This window comes from Fistularia commersonii, chromosome 31, assembly GCF_037954325.1.
Source record: "Fistularia commersonii isolate RoL2024-O1a breed Wild chromosome 31, RoL_Fcom_v1.0, whole genome shotgun sequence".
Taxonomy (NCBI): Eukaryota; Metazoa; Chordata; class Actinopteri; order Syngnathiformes; family Fistulariidae; genus Fistularia; species Fistularia commersonii.
Window position 1 is genome coordinate 3,885,384 of NC_141314.1, and position 22,422 is coordinate 3,907,805.

The following is a 22,422-nucleotide window of genomic DNA, read 5'->3' on the forward strand; positions in this document are numbered from 1 at the left end:
GCAGTGACGCCTGTGTCAGAAAAGGTCAGTCAAGTGACAAATTTCATAGTGACGTCTTATGTTTTAATGCCATTCGATCAACCCACACTACCTTTGCGATCGACCAATAGATCGACGTATTGGGCACATCTGCTATACATGCACACACATATGCAATTAAAGCACAGGGTGATATGAAAAATGAACTCTAAAGCTATAAAAGCAATAAAAAAAGGGAACGACTTACATATCAATACATGGAAGCAAAGTAAGATCGTAATAGAAGTTCATGACCTGCAATCTGAATACAAATGCTGTTATACTTAATTCTGTTAAAATATAACTTCCTATAAATACTGTATATATATTGAATCCCTGAATACATATTCATTCATTTGTTATCCCTGACGCTTATCCGACAGCCGGGGTTGTGGTGTGTGTTTGACTCAGCTTGATGCTTCTTTTGGTGGGGCGAATGTCTTTCCAGTGCTGCTCATAATAGCTGAGCTGCTCTGACAAGCATTGATCCCTTAAAAGACTCTGACCTCCGACTCCACTTGAAGGTTTTTGATTGATCGTGTAAAACGCCTGTCTGGTGTTTAAAGCGCTGCCGGGAGGCCGAATCACCGTCTCACGCCGCATTCCTGGGCCCAGTGACGCGGGAGGGAATTCATCCAATCCCCCAGACGGGATGAATGTTTCTTCACCAATGAAACAACAGCTAACCCTTTGTTTAAGTAGGTTTGAGGAACCATTAATTAGTTGATTCATAAATCTTCTCTTTGGTCTTCCTCGAGACCTTCTGCCTGGCAGTTCTAATTCCAGCATCCATCTACCAACATAATCACTATCCCTCCTCTGTACATGACCGAACCATTCTCTGACCTTCTCTCCAAAACATCTGAAATATGTTGTTCCTCTGATAGACTCATTCCTGATCCTATCCATCCTGGTCACTCCTAAAGAGAACCTCAAAATCTTCATCTTTGCAACCTCTAGTTCTGCCTCCTGTCTTTTGGTCATTGGAACAGTTTCTAGTCCATACAGCATCGCTGTTCTCACCACTGTCTTGTACACCTTTCCTTTAATTCTGGCCGATAGTCTTCTATCACATAGTACCCCTGACACTTTTCTCCACCCATTCCAACCTGCTTGAACCCTTTTCTTTACCTCTTTTCCACACTTTCCGTTGCTCTGGAATGTTGACCCCGAGTACCTGAAATCCTTCAACTTCTTGGTCTCCACTCCCTGTAGCCTCACTGTTCAACCCGCGTTCTTCTCATTCACAGACATACATTCTGTCTTGCCATGACTAACCTTCATTCCTCTCCTTTCCAGCAGAGCTCTCTGGATGCTCCTCAACCTGTTCTCTGCTCTCACTACAGATCACAGTGTCATCTGCAAACATCATGGTCCATGGAGATTCGTGTCAAACCTCATCTGTAAGCCTGTCCATCACCACTGCAAACAAGAAGGTGCTCAGAGCTGATCCCTGATGGAGTCCTATCTCCATCTTGAATGGAGACCTACAGCACACTGCTGTAGGTTTGGACAACCTATAGCAGGACAACCTGATGTAAACCTACATCATACCTCACCATTGTCTCACAGCTAGCATACATGTCCTGCACCAGTCGAGCATACTTCTCTGCCACTCCAGACTTCCTTATATAGTACCAGAGGGCCTCTCTCGGCACCCTGCCCTGTGCTTTTTCTCGGTCTACAAAAAACAATGCAGCTCCCTCTGGCCTTCTCTGTTCTTCTACATTAGTATTCTTAAAGCAAATACTCCATCTGTAGTTCTCTTTCTTGGCATGAAGCCATGCTGCTGCGCACAAATGCTGACTTCTGCTCTCACCTAGTTTCCACTACTCTTTCCCATAACTTCATTGTATGGCTCATCAACTTTATCCCTCTATAGTTACCGCAATTCTGCACATCCCCCTTATTCTTAAAAATGGGCACCATCACACTTTTTCTCCATCCCTCAGGCATTTTGTCACTCTCTAAGTTTCAGCTGAATAATATAGACAGAAACTCTACTGCTGCCTCTCCTAGACATTTCCACACCTCCATAGGTATATCATCAGGACCAACTGTCTTTCCACTCTTCATTCTCTTCAATGCCTTCCTCACTTCACCTTTACTAATCTCTGCTACTTCATGGTCTCCAATAGTCACCTCGTCTACCCTTGCCTCTCTTTCACTTCCTCATTCATCAGCTCTTCAAAGTATTCTCTCCATCTTGCCATCACTCTTCTGTCAATCGTTCAATACATTTCCCTCTCTATTCTCAATCACCCAGACTCACTGTACATCCTTTCCATCTCCATGTCTCTGTTTTGTCAACCTATATAAATCATTCTCTCCCTCCTGTCTGTCCAACCGAGCAAACAAGTCATCGTACGCCCTTGGTTTTGCCTTTGCCGCTTGTATCTTTACCTTACGTTGTATCTCCCCGTACTCCTGCCTGTCTGCTTCAGTCCTCCCGGTGTCCCACTTCTTCTTTGCTAACCGCTTTCTCTGTATATACTCCCGCACTTCCTCATTCCACCACCAAGTCTCCTTTTGTACTTTCCTTCCAGACAATACACCAACTACTCTCCTACCTGTCTCCTTGATCACATTAGCTCTAGTTGTCCAGTCATCTGGGAGCTCTCGCTGACCACCCAGAGCCTTTCTTAACTCCTCTCTGAAAACCATACAACACTCCCTTTTCAGCTTCCACCACTTTCTCCTCTGCTCTGCCTTTGTCCTCTTGATCTTCATTGATCTCTCTTGTTACCAGAGTCGTTCTACAAACCAACATCCTACTTTGCAGTCACTGATCTCTTTCAGGTTACCTCGTCTGTACAAGATGTTGTCTACCTGCGTGCTCCTGCCTCCGTTCTTATAAGGTACCCTAAGTTCCTGCCTCTTCTGAAAAAAAGTGTACACTACAGCCCTTTCCATCCTTTTTGCAAAATATACCACCATCTGTCCCACTGCGTTCCTATCCTGTATATCTATGAATATACATACGCATGCTGGAGCCTATCTCAGCTGTCATTGGGCGACATATATAGACAAACAACCATTCATTCACTGACTCAGGTCACTTTTCTCAATATTTTCCCCATTAACCTGCTTCATGTTTTTGCACTGTAGGAGGAAAATGGAGAATCCCGGAGGAAACCCAAGCATACAGGGGGGAGAACGTACAAACTCCACACAGTATAATTTAGAAATTATATTCATGTGCTCTTGTTGTTTTATTTTCAGTTACTTTGAGGCTTAAATAACGGTAGCGGTTTGAGACGCGTCTCCATGCTGAGCTGTTATTATGATTTATTTTCATGGCTGGAGAAAATAAACGTGATTTATTTCACGAGCCACGTATAGAGACTTACAACCATTCAACGATTCATTCAAATGCCGTTCGAGTTATTCAACTATTCATTCTCTCATTCACATCATGTAGAAAACAAGCAGCCATTTAGTCATTCATTCATTCACGCATCCTATTGAGACGGAAAACCATTCACTCTCTCATTTGCGCATCATATAGACACAAAGATTCGCACATCATGTGGAGACATGCAACCAGGGAGCCACTCGGTCACATGTGTGGGTGATTCAGGGTATCTGATGTACCTCCTGTGTGTTTTTGGACTGCAGGAGGAACCTGCAGGAGAAGGTGGACCTTCAGGCTGTGAGGTACAACCGCGTACCACAGTCACCTGCTATTCAAAACGGATAAAATCAAGACTTCTTTCTTCGTTTCATTTCCTCCGTATTTCTACATTTTTTTGGTTTCAAACCTCTGATCGCTTCCTCAGGTCTGCTTGGCAGAACTGTGGAACTCGCTGCCAGGGCCGAAGAATGTCCCTGCGGGCGTTTTCTGAGATATTGCTTTCCTCAGACTGGAACAGACAGAGCATCTGAAAGATGCGCCTGGCGGCGGTCACCAACGTTGGTGTCGCCGTGACCAAACAAATGTGATCTGCGGCGCCGCTTCCAGTCCGAGCTTTAAATCCCCGCCTTAATGGGGCCGCCGCTCAAAGTGTGTCGGCTGCGGGAAATGACAGGCGGAGACACCGCGGCTTTGGTCTATCACTTTCTCCCATATTTTTTTCGATTCGTCAATGTGTCGCCGGCGCCAACCCACCTTTGTCTGGCTCCGCCGCCACTCGGAGCCTCCCGTGTCAGACGTGGTGGCCGGAGAACAAAAGCCTCGCTCTCCCCTTATTTTTTCCCTTTTTTTCTTTCGTATCTGTTATTAATTTCTCCCCGCTTCCCAAAGGTGGATCCATCCAACCCCCCCAACCCCGTTTCCATGGTGACCGGGCCGCCACTTTTCTTTTCTGATTTTTTTATCACCGGCGGCGGTGGGGGGGAGGGTAAGAGAGGATTCGGGGTGGATTTGAGGATGAAGTCGTCAGGAAGTCGGTGTCGGCAGGTCGGGAGGGAGGAGGAGGGGGAGGATGGCTGAGGCTACACGCTAACGGCTAACAGACATTTTCCAGGAAAAGGGATTCGGTTGAGGGTGAATCCGCTCAGCTGAATCAAACTTTTACATCCAATGATCTTTAAATCCTAAACTTTTACTTGACATCAAATGTATATATATTTATATAAAGTTAAGAGTCTGGGACTGAGCAAAGTGACTTTGAATATCGGGACAATGACAGGAAAAGGTAAAGAGTTGGTCGACATGATGAAGAGATGGAAGGTGGATATACTGTGTGTCCAGGAGACCAGGTGGAAAGGTAGAAAGGCTAGAAGCTTAGGAACAGCCTTTGAGTTGTACTATCATGGTACTGTCAAGAGGAGAAATGGAGTAGGAATTATCTTGAAGTGGGAGTTTGTTAGGAACTCTCTGGGGCTGGAAAGATTTCAGATATGCTTATGAGTCTAAAACTGGAAATTGAAGGTGAGATGCTCAATGTTGTAAGCCCCGCAGATGGGATGTGAGCTTAAGGAGGAGAAGTTCGAAGTTCCCGAATGAGTTAGATGAAGTGATACAGAATATCCCCAGAGATGAGAGAGTGGTCAGTGGTGAAGACTTCAATGGACATGTTGGTGTAGGCAGTAGAAGGGATGAAGAAGTGATGGGCAGATTTGGTATACAGGATAGGAATGCAGTGGGACAGATGGTGGTATATTTTGGAAAAAGGATGGAAGTGGCTGTAGGGAACATTTTTTTTCAGAAAAGACAGGATTATTGGGTAACCTATGAGAGTGGAGGTAGGAGCACACACATAGACTACATCTTGTATAGACGAGGTAACCTGAAAGAGATCAGTGACTGCAAAGTAGTAGTAGGTGAGAGTGTAGCCGGACAGCATAGGATGGTGGTTTGTAGGATGACTCTGGTGACAAGGAAGATGAAGAGGACAAAGGCAGACCAAAGGACAAAGTGGTGGAAGCTGAAAAGGGAGGTTTTGTATGGTTTCCAGAGAGGAGTTGTGAAAGGCTCTGGGTGGTCAGGGAGAGCTTCCAGATGACTGGACAACTAGAGCTAATGTGATCAGGGAGACAGGAAGGAGAGTAGTTGGTGTATTGTCTGAAAGGAAAGTACAAAAGGAGACTTGGTGGTGGAATGAGGAAGTGCGGGAGTATATCCAGAGAGAGCGGTTAAAAAAGAACTGAGACACTGAGAGAACTGAACAGAACAGACAGGAGTACAGGGGGATACAGCATAAGGTCAAGATACAGGTAGCAAAGGCAAAACTAAGGGAATATGATGACTTGTATGCGCGGTTGGACAGTAAGGAGGGAGAGAGTGATTGATACAGGTTGGCAAAACAGAGGGATATTGATGGACAGGCTGTACAACAGGTCAGGGTGATTAAGGATAGAGAGGGAAATGTATTGACAGATGCTAGAAGAGTGATGGGAAGATGGAAAGAGTACTTTGAAGAGCTAATGAATTTGGAAAATGAAAGAGAGGCAAGGGTTGAAGAGGTGACTATTGTAGACCACAAAGTAGTAGAGACTAGTAAAGGTGAAGTGAGGAAGGCATTGAAGAGGATGAAGAGTGGAAAGGCAGTTGGTCCTGATGATATATCCTTCTGGGGTGTGGAAGTGTCTGAGAGAGGCAGCGGAAGAGTTTCTGGGTAGATTATTCAATTATAGTGAATGAGAAGATGCCTGAGGGATGGAGAAAAAGTGTGACGGTGCCCATTTTTGAGAATAAGGGGGATGTGCAGAATTGCGGCAACTATAGAGGGATAAAGTTGATGAGCCATACAATGAAGTTATGGGAAAGAGTAGTGGAAACTAGACTGAGAGCAGAAGTCAACATTTGTGAGCAGCAGTAAGGCTTCATGCCTAGAAAGAGTATTCCAGATGCAGTGTTTGCTTTGAGAATGCTAATACAGAAGTACTGAGAAGGCCAGAGGGAGCTGCATTGTTTTTTGTAGACCTAGAGCAGCACAGGGCAGGGTGCCAAGAGAGAAACTCTGGTACTGTATGAGGAAGTCTGGAGTGGCAGAGAAGTATGTTAGACTGGTGCGGGACATGTATGCCAGCTGTGAGACAATGGTGAGGTGCTCTGTAGGTGTAACGGAAACATTCAAGGTGGAGGTGGGACTCAACCAGGGATCAGCTCTGAGCCCCTACTTGTTTGCAGTGGTGATGGACAGGCTGACAGATGAGGTTAGACACGAATCTCCATGGACCATAATGTTTGCAGATGACATTATTATCTGTAGTGAGAGCAGAGAACAGGTTGAGGAACATCAAGAAAGTTGGAGGTATGCTCTGGAAAGGAGAGGAATGAAGCTTAGTCGTGGCAAGACAGAATATATATGTGTGAGAGAGGAACCCGGGTTGAACGGTGACACTACAGGGAGTGGAGACCAAGAAGTTGGAGGATTTCAGATACTTGGGGTCAACAGTCCTGGGGTCAGAGTGTGGAAAAGAGGTAAAGAAACGGGTTCAAGCAGATTGGAACGGGTGCAGAAAAGTGCCAGGGGTACTATGTGATAGAAGACTATCAGCTAGAATGAAAGGAAAGGTGTACAAGACAGTGGTGAGACCAGAGATGCTGTATGGCCAAGGAACAGTAAAAATAACGAAAAGACAGGGGGCAGAGGCAGAGGTCACAGAGATGAAGATGCTAAGGCTCTCTTTGGAGGTGACCACGATGGATAGGATCAGGAATGAGTCTATCAGAGGAACAGCACATGTTAGACGTTTTGGAGAGAAGGTCAGAGAAGCCATACTGAGATGGTTGGGTCATGTACAGAGGAGGGATAGTGAATATATTGTTAGACGGATGCTGGAATTGAAGCTGCCAGGCAGGAGGTCTCAAGAAGATTCATGGATGTACTGACAAAGGATATGAAGGTAGTTGGTGTGAGAGAGGAGGATACAGTGAATAGGGAATAGATTAAGTAGGTTGATTCGCTGTGGCGATCCCTGAAGGGAAAAGCCAAAAGGAAAAGAAGAATATTTAACTAATTTTTGCTGACTTGTTGTTACTTCTATCATCTTCATGTTTCTAAACCGTTCAACAGCTGATCCCGGCTGATAGCAGGGGCCTGAGGTGGGGTTCATTATTTAATCATATAATATGAATTATACTAAAACATATGGAAAAAAGGAAAAATAGATGAAAAAAATTATATCTTATATGTCTAGATTTTTTCTTCATTACTTATATTCAGGACTGTCTCAGAAAATTAGAATATTGTGATAAAGTTCTTTATCTTCTGTAATGCAATTATAAAAACAAAAATGTCGCACATTCTGGATTCATTACAAATCAACTGAAATATTGCAAGCCTTTTATTATTTTAATATTGCTGATTATGGCTTACATCTTGAGAAAACTCAAAAATCCTATCTCAAAATATAAGAATATCATGATTTTTGTTTTTTTTTATTACATTACAGAAGATAAAGAACTTTATCACAATATTCTAATTTTCTGAGACAGTCCTGTATAAACATACTATATGAATAAACATGTTGATATATATATGAAAAAAACTGAAATAAAAACAAAAAACAAACAAACAACAAAAAAAAATATATTAAAAAAAAAAAAATATATATATATATATATATAATTTATTTTGTTGTTTGTTTTTTCCAAGACAACAAGTTTCTTCCCTGGTCCATATCTCATCTCTGGGATAATCATGAGGCTTGATATGTTCCAGACTTCTGTCCAGGGAGACTTCATGGACCGGAGATGTTTCTTCTCTCAAACAGCCCGAAAGACAGCAGATGTTGTAGGATGGAACAAACAACCAACAAAAAAACAGCACCGGCGCAGCGAGAGGGGAATACAAAAATCGATAGCAATCTTGCTCCGAGACTCCGAGCACCCGTCTCACACACGTTATGAATTCTGCTTTTTATTAGGTCTCACAGCCGCGATCTAATTGGGCAAATCCAGCCCATCACAGGCCGCCGCCGCTGCCATCGCCTCTGCCGCACACGTCTGTCCGGCCCCGATCCTGGAATAATAGGCTTGTAATCCGATTCCTTCTACGCAAACCTGTGAACGGGCCTTCGGCCCAGACGGTGATAATAACCCCCACAATCGAATTCGCCTTGGTTTGACCTGCGGTCCCATGTCTGCAGACACAGGAAGTGATGTCAGCAGAGTAGTTTCAGCCGTTGTTTTTTTTCCCTTTAAGCACCAGCGGATCAAATTGACCCACACCTGCTTTTAAATACCAGTAGCCAGTCGATCGCAGGGCCATATATAGACCTCCAACCATTCACCCTCTCATTCATGCATCAAATAGAGATTTACAACCATTCACTCATTCATTCACATGTCATAAAGAGACAAACAACCACTGGGTCTCTCTTTAAACAAGTTCATTCATTTGTTCACCCTTTCATTCACCCATTCATTTAAATGTCATTTTGATACATCCACTGTTAACGCATTCATTCACGTTATATAGATGCATGTAATCATTTACTCATTCATTAAGGTCATTTAGAGAAAACCATTCAGTCTCTCATTAACATGTCACGTAAAGCGATAGAATCATTCACTCTCTCATTCAAATGTCCAACCATGAATTCTCTAAAACCATGAATTCTCTCATTTATGTCATATAGAGATATCAACCATTCTCCCATTCGTTTATATGTGGATCAGATACAAACAACCTTTCGGTCTTTAAGGGTTAGGGTTAGAGTGCAAGGGAGTGGAACTCCCGAGCAAAAATAAGCCACATTCATTCATTCATTCATTCATTCATTCATTCATTCATTCATTCATTCATTCATTCGTTTGTTCATTTGTTGAGCCCTGTAACAAAATAATAATCAGATTTTGTCCTGGGTATCACAGCCAAGAGTTTGACATTTTTTTAACATAAAAGAGCACAGAACATTTACATATTATTCATCCATTCATTCATTCATTCATTGTTTGTATACAGGGTTGCAGTGAGGTTGGGGCTTAACATGAAACGTCAGCTGTCAATCACAGGGACATTTCATGCACATCCAACGATTTTAGAGTCTCCGATGAGCCCGCCGAATGTTTTGGGACCACAGGAGAAGGATGAGGACCCTCTACCTGGAAGGGACCCGGTTAGGAGAATGTGGAGAGAACCAAGGCAGGAGAAGGTGCGATAATTGTCCTTCAACTAAGGGAATAGATTGGACTTTGCTGGGTTTGGTGCATCTACTAGGTGACGAAGACTCAGTGAAAGGACACTGATGATGTCGGGATGCCAGGAGCTGGAGAGGGAGGACAAATGTCCGCTTGTTGGTCGATTAGCCGGCGCCGCATGAGTCACGATGTTAGCGGACGGTGAAATGCTAACTTCTTCTGACTTTAATGGCTGTTGGCGAAACATCCCAGCGGGTGTTTTCACCTCCCGAAATGAACTTTCCGGCGGGAAGCAGGTGTCCATGTCGTCTTCCAGGGACGTGTTTATCCAACCGGGACCGGGAGCTTTTATGTAACCAGAGCTTCGCCTAAATGATGCCGGAAAAACATAAAATGCATTTTCCGGAGGCAGAAAAGAAGCCGTTGACCGATGAGGAACGGGGAAATAAAGTCAAGACAGCATCGACTCCGATGGTCATGCCACCTGGGAAGGGAGGAGAGAGTGACACCGGGCACAAAGGTTAAGTGATTCAAAGCGGCGAGATAGGGTTCCTATTCAGGCTGTCAATCGACCAATGGAAACGCTGAGAATGTCAGGGGTTGTGGTGAGTTCAAGGACCACTGACTGTGAAATGTACATTCCAACGTAGCACAGTAACTTCCTGCCCTGCCTGTGTTTACACTTTATCTTTATGTCTTACAGTTTATATTGTCATGTTTGTTCTCCCCTTATCTATCCCAGAACGTTTTTTTTTTGTCCTCCTCCTTTTCCTCCTCCTTACATACTCATTCTTCCCTTAATCCATTTCTGCCTCTCATTAATTGTTCCCCTTGTTTGATTCTGTTTATCTTATCTTATCTTATCTTATCTTATCTTATCTTATCTTATCTTATCTTATCTTATCTTATCTTATCTTATGGCATGGTACAGTATCATGTGGTATGGTATCTTCCCTTCTCTTCCCTTCCCTTCCCTTCCCTTCCCTTCCCTTCCCTTCCCTTCCCTTCCCTTCCCTTCTCTTCTCTTCTCTTCTCTTCTCTTCTCTTCTCTTCTCTTCTCTTCTCTTCTCTTCTCTTCTCTTCTCTTTTCTTACCATATGAGATTGGTACGGTATGCTATTGTAAGTCAACACATGATATGTCATGGTGTGGTAAGTAAAATATGGAAAGGTACAGTATCTTATCTTATCTACGCTTATCTTACAGCATGGTATGGTATGGTATGGTATGGTATGGTATGTTATGTTATGTTATGTTATGTTATGTTATGTTATGTTATGTTATGGTATAGTATGGTATGGTATGGTATGGTACGGTATGGTACGGTACGGTACGGTACGGTACGGTACGGTACGGTATGGTATGGTATCTTCGAGATGAACGCCAGCCTCAGGTCGATGATACTACAGGGAGAGATTAATCGATGACGGGCGTGTTGGGAACAGATGAGCTCTGAGGTAAAGGTTTATCAGATGGGGACACTTTGCTGGAGGAGATGAATGAAATTTCAAGCGGGATCTGTCACATCTGTCAGGAGGCGGTGGCCGTCAGAATCCATCCAGGCTGCTCTGCCGACAACCCCCGGGATGAAACGGGCACAAATCAAGCCGAGGCGTTATCGGATTCATCCAAGCAAAGTGATCCTCAATCCTGGACCAGCTGCTGTCACCGCGTTCCTTCATCTGTCAGATCCATGAGGCCGGGCAGACATCAACCAGCAGTGGCGATAGTGATGGTGAAGATGCTAATGGCTGCCTTGCATGGTGTCCTGTCTTGTTTGGATGTTGCCCCCACACAACGGAGGAGAAAGGGGGAACATAAGCACGCTGATCCTTAGAAATTATCCCTGGACAGATCAAAAACTACAAATATGGCACCACTTCCAGTCTTTGCCTTGAGTTGAGATGGAGGGGTTTGTTGTAGCAGATGCAAATATTAAGCTTGGTTTCCAACAGATCTATCTGTCAGAAACCAGACCAACATGGCTGCCAGGAACGAAGCATGGCTGTTTCCATGATGCCATTGGTGAAATACTTGGCTCTTGTGAGTTCTTGCTTCACTTCAGAAGGAGATGCTTTTCTGAAGCCTTGTCAGTTTGAAAAAGGGCAGGGGGTCAGGCACCAATTTAGAAGGACACTTGCCAAAAAATGGTGGATGCTGAGTCATCGAAGACTGAACTTTGTCCAATCAGGTCGTCTGTGGCAACTGGACATTGGAGGAACCAGGAGAGGTTCTAAGCAAGATGTTACCTTTGACGGAAATGGCGCCCCCTGTAGGACCCTTCTCTTGTTACCCTTGGTTCACTCCACCTCAAACCCCATGGAGGTCAGGGGTTCAGGTCCCGGACGAGGCCCGGGGACTCGCACCCTGAGAAAGTCGGTTCCAATAAGAAGATGACACCTTCAAGAAGACGAGGTGACGGAGGTAGTGATGGTGCTGGGAGGGGTTCGGATGAGCCAACTTCAAAATCAAGGGGTGGAAAGAGGGCGAGGGCGAAGACGGGGAAGAGCCTCGATGCTCCCGGAGGGTGTCAGGCCTCGTTACGGGTTGATCCGATGGAAAAAACCTGCAATGGGATGTTGACTGGGCCCCGTTCAGAAAAAGCAGAGGGAGGAAAAAACAACAAGAACGGAAACACTGACTGGCGCGGGTCTCTGCGGTGGAACGCCGTCGACAGGCTAACGGCCGCCGCCGGGTGGTGTCGCACCCGAAATGGTCGTCCGACAGGGTCAAGGGGGAGAAAAGTTCAAGGGGAAGTCAAAGGTTCATGAACGGATTAGCTTCCCCTCTTTGGGGGGGAGGTTGGTATCGCTAATAAGAAGCTAACATTGCTAACTGCTTCAAAATTTAGCCAAGTCACAACGTTTTCTCCAAAGCACGTATTTTTGGCGTTCATTCATTGTCTATAGAGCTTAGCACAATAACAGGGGACATTGGGCTGTCAATAGGCTGAGAGGCGGGGCTTAACTCGGACAGGTCAGCTGTCAATCACACAAGCTACATATTGAAATATCCAAGTATTCACCCTCTCATTTAGATGATTAACAGTCTTCAAAAAACCTACTGACAATTTTTGGACTGTCTGTTGGGAAGTGGGAAAAACTGGGGAGAACCCAGGAAGGAAAACCCGATGGGAACCCAGTAGGAGAACGTTGAGAACCCGACAAAGACAGACACCGGATTAGAAGCAAGTACCTTCTTGCCCTACATACTTACAGTATATACACTATACAGGAAGTCCTTGGTTTGCCATGTCCTCCACCTATGGCGTCTCACAGTTATGATGCAATTAATAAAATTTATTGAGAAAGTCTCATTCAACCATTCAGATGTATGCTTCTTGCAACATTAAAACAAATTTACTCGCTAGTCAGTACACCGTCATGCAGCGTATACAAGGGAGACGGCTTTGTTTACATTCGCCGGTTGTAAACATAGTTACTTCTATACTCCACCGTACGCCTGCTCCAACTCATGGTGAAAATCGTGTCGTAGGAACGGAATTCCAACGTAATCGCCATATTTCCACGCATCCTTCTAAAATAAGTCTCCATATTTAAAACAAACAAACAAACAAACATGACCTTCGAGCTTCCCGCCAGGACCGCCGTCCTCCATCTTTAACCACATTAAACTCACATCCAGGACGGAACGTCTCCTTGCTAATCCAATCAGGGGCCGCCGTGTGAGCCGGCGGGCCGCCTGGCTCCGCCCTGTCTCGCCTTCGCCGCCCTTCATCACTTCCCTCTTTCTTCTTTCACCTCACGAAGTTTTCTTTTCCCTTGCCGTGGAGACGCGGACATGCAATCGACCAAAAACAAATAAACAAAATAATCCTAACAAACAGGGATTAAAGTATCTGGTATCGGGGATTAAACTGTCTCCTGCCAGTGGTTTGAAGGTCCAAAACACCGTCATCTGAAACTCACAGAGACAATTATCGTTTTTTTTTCGTTCGTTTACCGAGTCTGTCGGTGTCACACTGCTGCGTTTTCTTGATTTACATGAAATTAGTGTTATTGTGAAAAGTTGCAAGTTGAACAGAGCAGATTATTTTAAGAGAATTCAGTTGGATGGTTTCAGTAACCTCACAAAATGATAATTAATCCCACAAAATAAAGGAGATTGATAAAATAAAATAGAATAAAATAAAATAAAATACAGTCAAATAAATTAGATTTAATTTAATTTGATTTAATTTAATTTAATTAGGAACCTCTCTGAAGAGAGGCCACACCTTTGGACCACTGGCTTCCCAGCTGCCCGGTCCGAAATTATTAAAGATTATTGGGTGATTTACCAAAAATAACTAATCCATTGTTTTCTGCTAGTTTGGAAAAATAAAATAATAATAAAATTGTTTCCCTGCAATCCCACGCCATCCTAGGCCATCTCTCGTCCAGTCCAACATCTGCCTTGTTGTGGGCGGGCCGAGTGCCTCGACGACGCTCCAGCTAGCGACAAGTTCAGGGGGAAAAAACACAAATCGAATAAATAAACAAAAAGCTGGGAACATCGGGATCATCTGTTTCTTCTTTAATTGGCCTCAATGGAAACTGTCACTTAGCAACAGACATCCCTGCCCTTCCTCCCAGGGAGGGCCAGGCCGTGGCAGCCTTACAGTAAACACTTAGGAGTTTTTCTTATTATAATTACCATTATTAGTACGATAATTATTATCATTATTTATATTTTATGCCGCCTTTCACTCCTCTTTCATTCATGCGCTCCAGCTTGATGCAATCTATTCGGCCCTGAGCCTTGTTTTTATCTCATTTTATGCAACTTGCTCTGAAAAAAAAAAAGAAGAAATTAATGAATAAATAATTTGACCTGTTTCATTGTTCCTTTGAACTTGATAAATTGATAATGTATTATTACTGTTAAGTGATTATAATAATTACAAAGTCATCAACAACCAATAATAGTACTACTAATAATAGTAATGATAATAACAAAGGTGATGATGACGATAATGATAATAATAATAATGATGATAACAAAAACACAAACATAAACATAATAATTACAATAATAATGATAGTCCATCACTAGCCGACATTTAGAGTGGCAGGGGATGCTTGAACCTATCCAAGCTGCCACAGCCATGAGAGGCGGGGCATAATAATAATAATAATAATAATAATAATAATAATAATAATAATAATAATAATGAAAATAATCTTATCCTGGAACCCCAAGCTTTCTAGCACCCCCCACCCCCCTCCAGCTCCCGACATAGCAAAGGATGGATCCAAAATTGCCAAATTGCCAGGGTCAAGTCTTTGAAGAGGCGAGCGGGGAAAGTTTAGAGCTTTTACGAAGGCTTCTTGTGTGTGTGTGTGTGTGTGTGTGTGTGTGTGTGAGAAAGAGAGAGTGTCTGTGACCTTTAACTCTGAGAGACGAAGCAGAAGTAAAAAAAAAACTTTTTAGCCTCACTAATTGTCACGGAGGCAGCAGAGCTGGATTTTTCCTAATTTTAGATGGGCTAACAGCCTCCCACACACACACGTTCACACACACAGACACACACACTGACATGAGCTTCCACAGATGTCATGGAAACGGCTGCCGTGAAAGTGGGCGGCTGTTTGACGGTGGAGTGGAGAAGCTTGGGCGGAGGAAGGAAAAACATCAAACAGATGTTTGATGCTAATATATATACAATATAGTAATATACTACATATTTTGTTACATAAACAACGACAGACCTTGACTGAGACCATTAGCCTTTTGGGATTTAGCCCCCTCGTTGTTAGAAATCACCGTCTCCCCATGTTTTCCTTGGTTCTCCTCAGGTTCTCCATCCTCCTCCTGTTATCCAAAAACAGTCATTAGCATTATTGAAGGCTAATTCCGGTGAATGTCTCTATTTGTGGATCTTTTGACTGACAGATGAACCTCTAAAATGACAGGTGGAGCTGTGATTGACAGGTGACCATTTAAGGTATAAAGACTGTCTCCGGCCTAAATATGCGCTGGTTAAAGATACCTGTGAAAGGGTAAGCGGTGCTGAGAATGAATGAAATAATGAATAAATAAATGACCTTTTTTCCTCATAGGCGATGAAGTAAAATCTGCTGCTTGAAACTTTGGAAAGTAATGAGCTGATGTAAAACACAGAGGGCGTGTGGGGGATTAATTTTTTTATTTCTGCCTTGGATTCAGTCGTCTTCATCCTACGCACCTGTCGGAGAGGTGAAAGAAATTAATGATGGGGGGAAATTAAATCTGAACCGATCCAGAACCGATGACCAAACCTGTTATTGAAATTAAAAAAAAATCCAAAACTTCTGAACGGAAACATCCTGTTTGGAAACAGGAAGTGATTTCTTCTCAGACGTTTTCACCTGTGGAACTTTGTCTCTCCTCCAGGTCACCTTTGCCGCAGCGCTGGCGTGATGTGTTAGATTTCACCAGTCGCGGCCCAGAAGGTCGTCAAAGGTCATCGGAGCAGGTCTGCGGTCACGTTTGGAGCTACTGCCACTGCTGATATTTGGAGCAAACTCCATCACAGGGGTTGGTCAAACGTGGTTTTCGGGATGTAGATGACATCAGGATTATGTAAATTAGAAATTATGAGAAAATAACAAACAAACAAATAAATAAATAATATAAATTCATATATAGAACCATTCACGGATATGGGCGATATATATATAATTTGCTAATTTGTTATTTGGCCTGATCTAAAAAATTTTTTTTTTCACCTTCCACTTCCTGTTTTTTGGACCAAACCATTGCGGTGCCATCGATGGGGACCGAATGATTTAAGACGGATGGAACTTAGATTCGGATCAGTTTGCCAATCGGGTAAAAGGAAAAGGAGATGGAGCATACCATCGGGTACAAAACAACCCCCCCCAAAGTTTGACTGATATTCCTGAGGTTCCTAGAAAATAACAGCGGGGCTTCAGATACTCAGTCCACTCTTTAATATCAAATGGCTTTGGCAACATGATTCCCCAGTAGACCCCGCCCCCGCCCCCGCCCCCCCCCCGCTGCGAAAATAGTCCCGTTCCGTGGCGTGGGGGCGCCCCAGGGTCACAGCCGTGTCCTGGCTCAGTTCAGGCATCCCGTCAGTTCCACGCTTTCTTTACGAAAACAGTTTTAAGACTGCAGAGTCTTTGTCCTGGAGTCCCTCCTGGGGGCAGGGGGGCGTCCACAGACCTGCGAAGGCATCGGTGGCGGCGGCGGCGAGCCGGGGCGTGACCAGGGCGTGACCGGGGACGGGCGGTTGGTCACAAGCACGACTCCAGTGACTCTATTTCAGTGTGCAGTGACTTTTTCTCCTGCTCTGTGTGGTTCCCATTGTGGAGGACGGAATACCTGTGGGGACGACAGACAGAAGACGGGGTCAGTTATGAAGACAAGTGCCGTCGGTATCTCCGCTTTGCGATTGGACGATCAGGCGCTCCTTCACTCTGGTCGGTTACCGGCTGCTGTTGATGTAGCTAAAAAAAGCAGCTGGGGTCATTTGTTGAAATGTAATGGTGTTTTTTCCGCCATTAGTTTTCTCGGGCTAAAGAAGACGACAGCAAGAGCGAACGTCAACCTCAAGTTGAGTTTTAGTTGTAAAAAAAGGAGTTTATTGAATTACAGCATTTGGTGTTGATACCGTCATACTGATGTCAGGTCAGCTGTCAATCATCAGGGTCAGCTGTCAATCATCCAATCATACACTCTCTAATTAACACCTCAACTGATGATTTACTGCATTGATGTAAGACACACTCGGACCCCCGTCTGACACCTACTTGACCTCATATGACCCCAGTCTGCCCCACTCTGACCCTATGTTTCAATTTTTGTTATCAATCCTGTTATCAATCCCTTGTTATCATCAAGACTTACATCAACGATAATTACAATAATTATCATGATAATAATACTGATACCGTTATAATGATATTATTAATAATTCATCAATTTGAAGAAAATCTCTTTTGATTGAATGAAATAAAACAAGTCATTGTTGAATAAATAAAGAATAAACTGCATCGAATTTTATGAAACAAATGAGAACAATGACATTAACTATGTCAAAAAATAGATAAATAAATAAACCGCTTCACGGAATAAATTAGTTTGACAGGAAAATTCATTATTCTAACTCAAAACAGGTCAAATGAATTTATTTTGAATTATAAAGTCCTCAAAGGAGGTCAGTCTGCATTGTTTTTTGTGGTTGCTATAACAACCAGAAATCCTGGCACAGCGTGTGTGTGTGCACGTGCACGCGCACAGTACAGATGCATCGCCGGGGGCTGAAATTGTTACAAACTGTTTACACAAACACCCGACAAACAGCTCTTCCTGCTGCCAAACTGGCCGTGAAATTTACCTTATAGCCCCGAAGGAGCGTTGGATTCCCAGCAGAGAGAGAGAACATTGCTTGCGTGTGTGTGTGTGTGTGTTGGTGAGTGCATGCATGTGTGTGTGTGTGTGTGTGTGTGTGTGTGTGTGTGACACATGCTATGCTTTTTTACAAGCCAGTGTAAATAAGCTGTAGAGGAGGTGTTCTTTTACCTGACCTAGCAATGTTCACAAAAAAACACGATGGATGCTCGGGGAAAAGCCGACGGTCCAACAACAGATACTGTGATTGGCTGTCTCATAGTCAGGCGTCTTTATCTAGAAATGCTGGATGAAATCAAAACTGTGTGTTTGTGTGTGTGTGTGTGTGTGTGTGTGTGTGTGTGTGTGTGCGTGTGTAAGTGTGCGCATACTATGCAAGTCTCAAATTGCTCAAGAGTCAACTTTTAGTGAAATCAATGAATTTGGCAAAAATAAGCCTCCAAAATGACTCGTCGAACGCATCATTTTTACCTAGAACTCATATTTTATATCTTTAAAAATGTAAGAAATGAGAAAAAATATACATAGTCTAACACAAAACCCAAAATCTGAAAAAAGAATTGAATCTGAATCTGACCTTGAATAAACACTACAAGAAAAATGTTGAAACAAACATGCTGTTCAGCTAATTCCGACTTATCTGATCAGATGATCAATACTTGAGATCATCTGGCGCGTGAGTCTTCCAGCTATAGCCAGAAATCTTCACTGAGCATAATCCTAATCCACTGAATTGGCACTGGGGTGATAAATAATCACGGTCTAAATTACAGTTGGGAGGGAATGAGTTGATTCCAAACATCACCTAGGGCTTGGGTGTGTTTTTCCTAGGATGGAGTGGGAATTGATCCCTGTTTACAGCTCGGGGTTGTTGTTTTAGTTTTTTTTTTTTTTTTTTTTTTTGTGCTGTTACAGCCGAATGGAGATCTGTTTAATGAGTCTGGGGACAGAGGGCCTGGATCGCGCTCAGACAAAACATTTCTTCATGCTCCAGACGGTGATGTGGCAAACACCCCTCACACACACACACCGACACACACACACGCATATTGGTCGAGTGCTTCATAGTAACATAGAAATGACCCCAAATGACCCCATAGAGAACAATATGGTCAACTAGCAAACAGCTAGTTAATTGGACATTTGACACACGCACAAACACTCACACACAGGCACACACACTATACATGCAAACAGAGGCGAGTCCCAGAGACATTAGCGTAGTTACTTTCAACAAGGAGAGGATTAACTAACGCAAACAAGAACCCAGAGCGCTAATGATGATTATAAGCATTGCTAGTGGGGTATTGCTAGCATAGCATTAGCAATGCTTTTGTAGCTTTGTGGCATTAGCATTGTGTTGATAGTGTACTGCAGTGTACCGCAGCTCGTAGTGTCGCAATAATAATAAATATGATTAAAAAAAATAAATAAATAAATAATAATGATAATAGTGATAATGATAATAATAATAACACAAGCAGTATTAACGGTATTAACAAAACAACAACAACAATCATAATGATGATGATGATGATGACAATAATAACAATAATAATAATAAAATTACAACATTGTTTGAATTATCGTATGACTTATACTACTACTACCACTAATAATAATAATAATAATAATAATAATAATGAACACAATACTAATACCAATACTGACAATATGTTAATAATATACTACTAATACAACTATTACTACATTATTAACATAAAAACTAAAAAGAAAAAATCTTGAATGACTAATATGCTTCACATCCCAGCAATCCCTCCTTCTCCTCCTCTTCATCCCCCCCGTAGAGTGACTGATAACCCACTCATCTCTCCCTTCCTATAATCACACACTAGTTCTCTCCGTGTCACCACTTCTCCTTCATCTCCATCTGATGACGGTCCGGCTCAGAGGAACAATAATCGTCCCAATCAACACGAGTCCTCTTCCTCCTCACCCCCCCGCCATTTCCTTTTCCCCAAAATTTTCATCCTGACAACGGAGGGCACCATCATTATCGTTGGCCAGCACGACGGGAGGGGTCGAAACTCACTGATGAAGGACGGGGGGGGGGAGGAGGATGAGGAGGCAAGCTGAGATGTGAGAGAAAGAAATGATCCGCGAGAGTTTGAATGAAAATGAGATAAAAAACAAATCAATGAAAAGGGGAACATGTAATGTCATCGACCGTGCCCTTCCAACTACTGGCCCCTTGAGGCGTGTTATGGGCCCTGCAGGCAGACAAATTGGCTTTTAAATGAGCCTAAATGTTTCCATGTTTTGCAAATATGGCGGCTTCGGCTGGGTTGTCGTGGCAACACCCCGGTTGACTCGGTAGGGAACCGGGACGCTTCCAGGACTGTGCAAGAAGTACCTTCACCCCGGAAATGCCTAGATAATGGACTCAGCTTTCTGGGAAACTAATCTGCTGACGCGTGTGAGTGTGTGTGTGTGTGTGTCTGTGTATGTGTGTGTGTGTGTGTGCATGGCCGCCTCCATTACCTCTTGAGGAGGTAAAAGAGGTGAATGAGGGGAACAGACCGCAGCCCCAGAGGACTGAGAGGACGGGTCACCTGCTGGAGAAGCAAAATGCAGGAAATAAAAAAAAAAAAAAGACCGACGACGCAACGGTAAAGGCATACAAGCTCATTTAATGACGATGTGGGGGCCGAGCGTTGGAGGAAAAAGGAAAGAAGACTTGAAAAAAACAAATGAAGTTAATTTGATTAATTAATTCACAAATTATTTGTCCTTTATAAACCCCCATGGGGAAATTAGTTGTCTGTGATCAACCATGAGCAGTAGCCTGCCAGGGGAGCAGTTAGAGGATCGGCATCTTGCTCGACGACACTTCGACACACTAGGAGGAGCCGGGAATCAGTGTTCAGTTCCGAAGATGCCGCCCGACAAGCATTCATTCGCTCATTTCCGTGCCATTTGGACGCATAAAACCTTTTACACTGTTATTCACGCATCTGTTCAAAGCAGGGCAGGGGTGGGCAAACTTTTTGGCTCAGGGACCGCATGGACCACAAGATACGATATATGTAAAAAAAAAAAACAAAAAAAAAAAACGCAGTTGTTAACAGTAAATATCGGACTCATCCGACATTTGTCTGAACATTTGTCTGAGCTCGGTATTGAAGGCTCAGATGTTTGTTTGCATTTCAAGAACAAACCATTTCTTCCCTAGTAGCTTCACGTCCAGCTCATTCATGTGTGTTGGTATGTCCACAGTAAAGGCTAAATCACAAAGCTAATCTGTGTCTTCCAGCTCAGGAAAATTCTCAAGCGTTCTCAAGTAGCTCCGAAAATGAAATAATCTCGTGTTTGAGCTCCAATCATTCAACCAAGTATGAATTCTGTACCGATTTTTTGCGGGCTGGATTAAAAACAGCAACGAGCCAGATATGGCCCGCGGACCGTAGTTTGCCCACCCCTGAAGAAGGGTCTCCAGTCGACCTCCTGTGTGTTTTTGGGCTGTGTGAGGAACCCAGCGGAACCCCATGCAGACCCAGGAACAGGGGAATCCGACCATTGGCCTTCTCGCTGTGAGGCCGTGGAGTGAAGGGGGTTTCAAAGAAATAAATGAAACATCTGACAGACAGAATGAGGACTCCCAAACTTGAAAAAAAAAAAGTTGCGAGACTGCTGACGCCCACGGAACGAGAACCTCGGCCTCCATGGGATTAGATGTCAGGGTTGGGGGGGGGGGGGGGGGGGGCAACACCCCCACACCATCGTCCTCGGTGAGGGCCGGGGGCCCGTCAGGAAGCATTAAGGCGAGGCGGCAGATTATCAGCCGGGGCCGATAACAAAAAAAAAAAAAAAGAATGTGACTGCAATTTCCTCCGTGAAGGAGGACCATGAACGCCTCGTCATTCCACACACGCACACATATACATATAAAGCGGAACGACGTAAGAAATTGAAGTTTGGTTTAATATATATATATAGTAAATGTGATTAGAAGGGCCTGACTGAAATCCCCACGGCAACGGAGTGACAGGCGGGATTAGGCGGCTATTCCGCTGTACCGGGGGTCTGACTCGGCATTCCTATGAGTGGCGGTGACTCATAAACCCCTCAGTGTCGCCTCCACTGGCGGAAAATGGAACTGGGTCTCATGTTCGCTCAACCGCTCCTTGGGTTTGTTACGCTTTCTCACCACGATTTGTCAATAAACAACTAAACGCCAGTGAAGAAGACAACCAGGAAGAGATGCGTCGGACCGTTGTCGGATTTGTTTCCCGATGGACCGCGCCATTTCAACCCGCTGTTGCTAATCGTTTTGCTACTTCCTGGTTCCCATGATGCACTTCGGTCCAGACCGGCCCCATCAAACCGACCGGCGTTCGATCGGAAACCGACCGAGACCCGTCATTTCAGGCTCCGGAGTCCATTTTAGCGCTCACTTGACTGTACCATCATGGAAAGATTTGGGGGCGTCAAGCCTCACAAACAGTGCTTGTGTAAATCCAAATCTAGATCATTCACTGAATCACTTCAGAAAG

The 22,422-nt window shown here is 43.9% G+C and overlaps 1 protein-coding gene across 2 annotated transcripts in view; it reads right to left on the reverse strand.

The window, feature by feature from the left end:
- Nucleotides 1-16,470: 16,470 nt before the first annotated feature.
- Nucleotides 16,471-22,422, reverse strand: part of htr4 (5-hydroxytryptamine receptor 4) — a 72,085-nt gene continuing 66,133 nt past the window's right edge. For both annotated transcript variants that reach the window (XM_086178821.1, XM_086178822.1), the window contains one exon: nt 16,471-16,879. In XM_086178821.1, the coding sequence (XP_086034947.1) occupies nt 16,792-16,879 (88 nt within the window). In that variant the 3' untranslated portion in view covers nt 16,471-16,791. The remainder of the gene's footprint in view (nt 16,880-22,422) is intronic.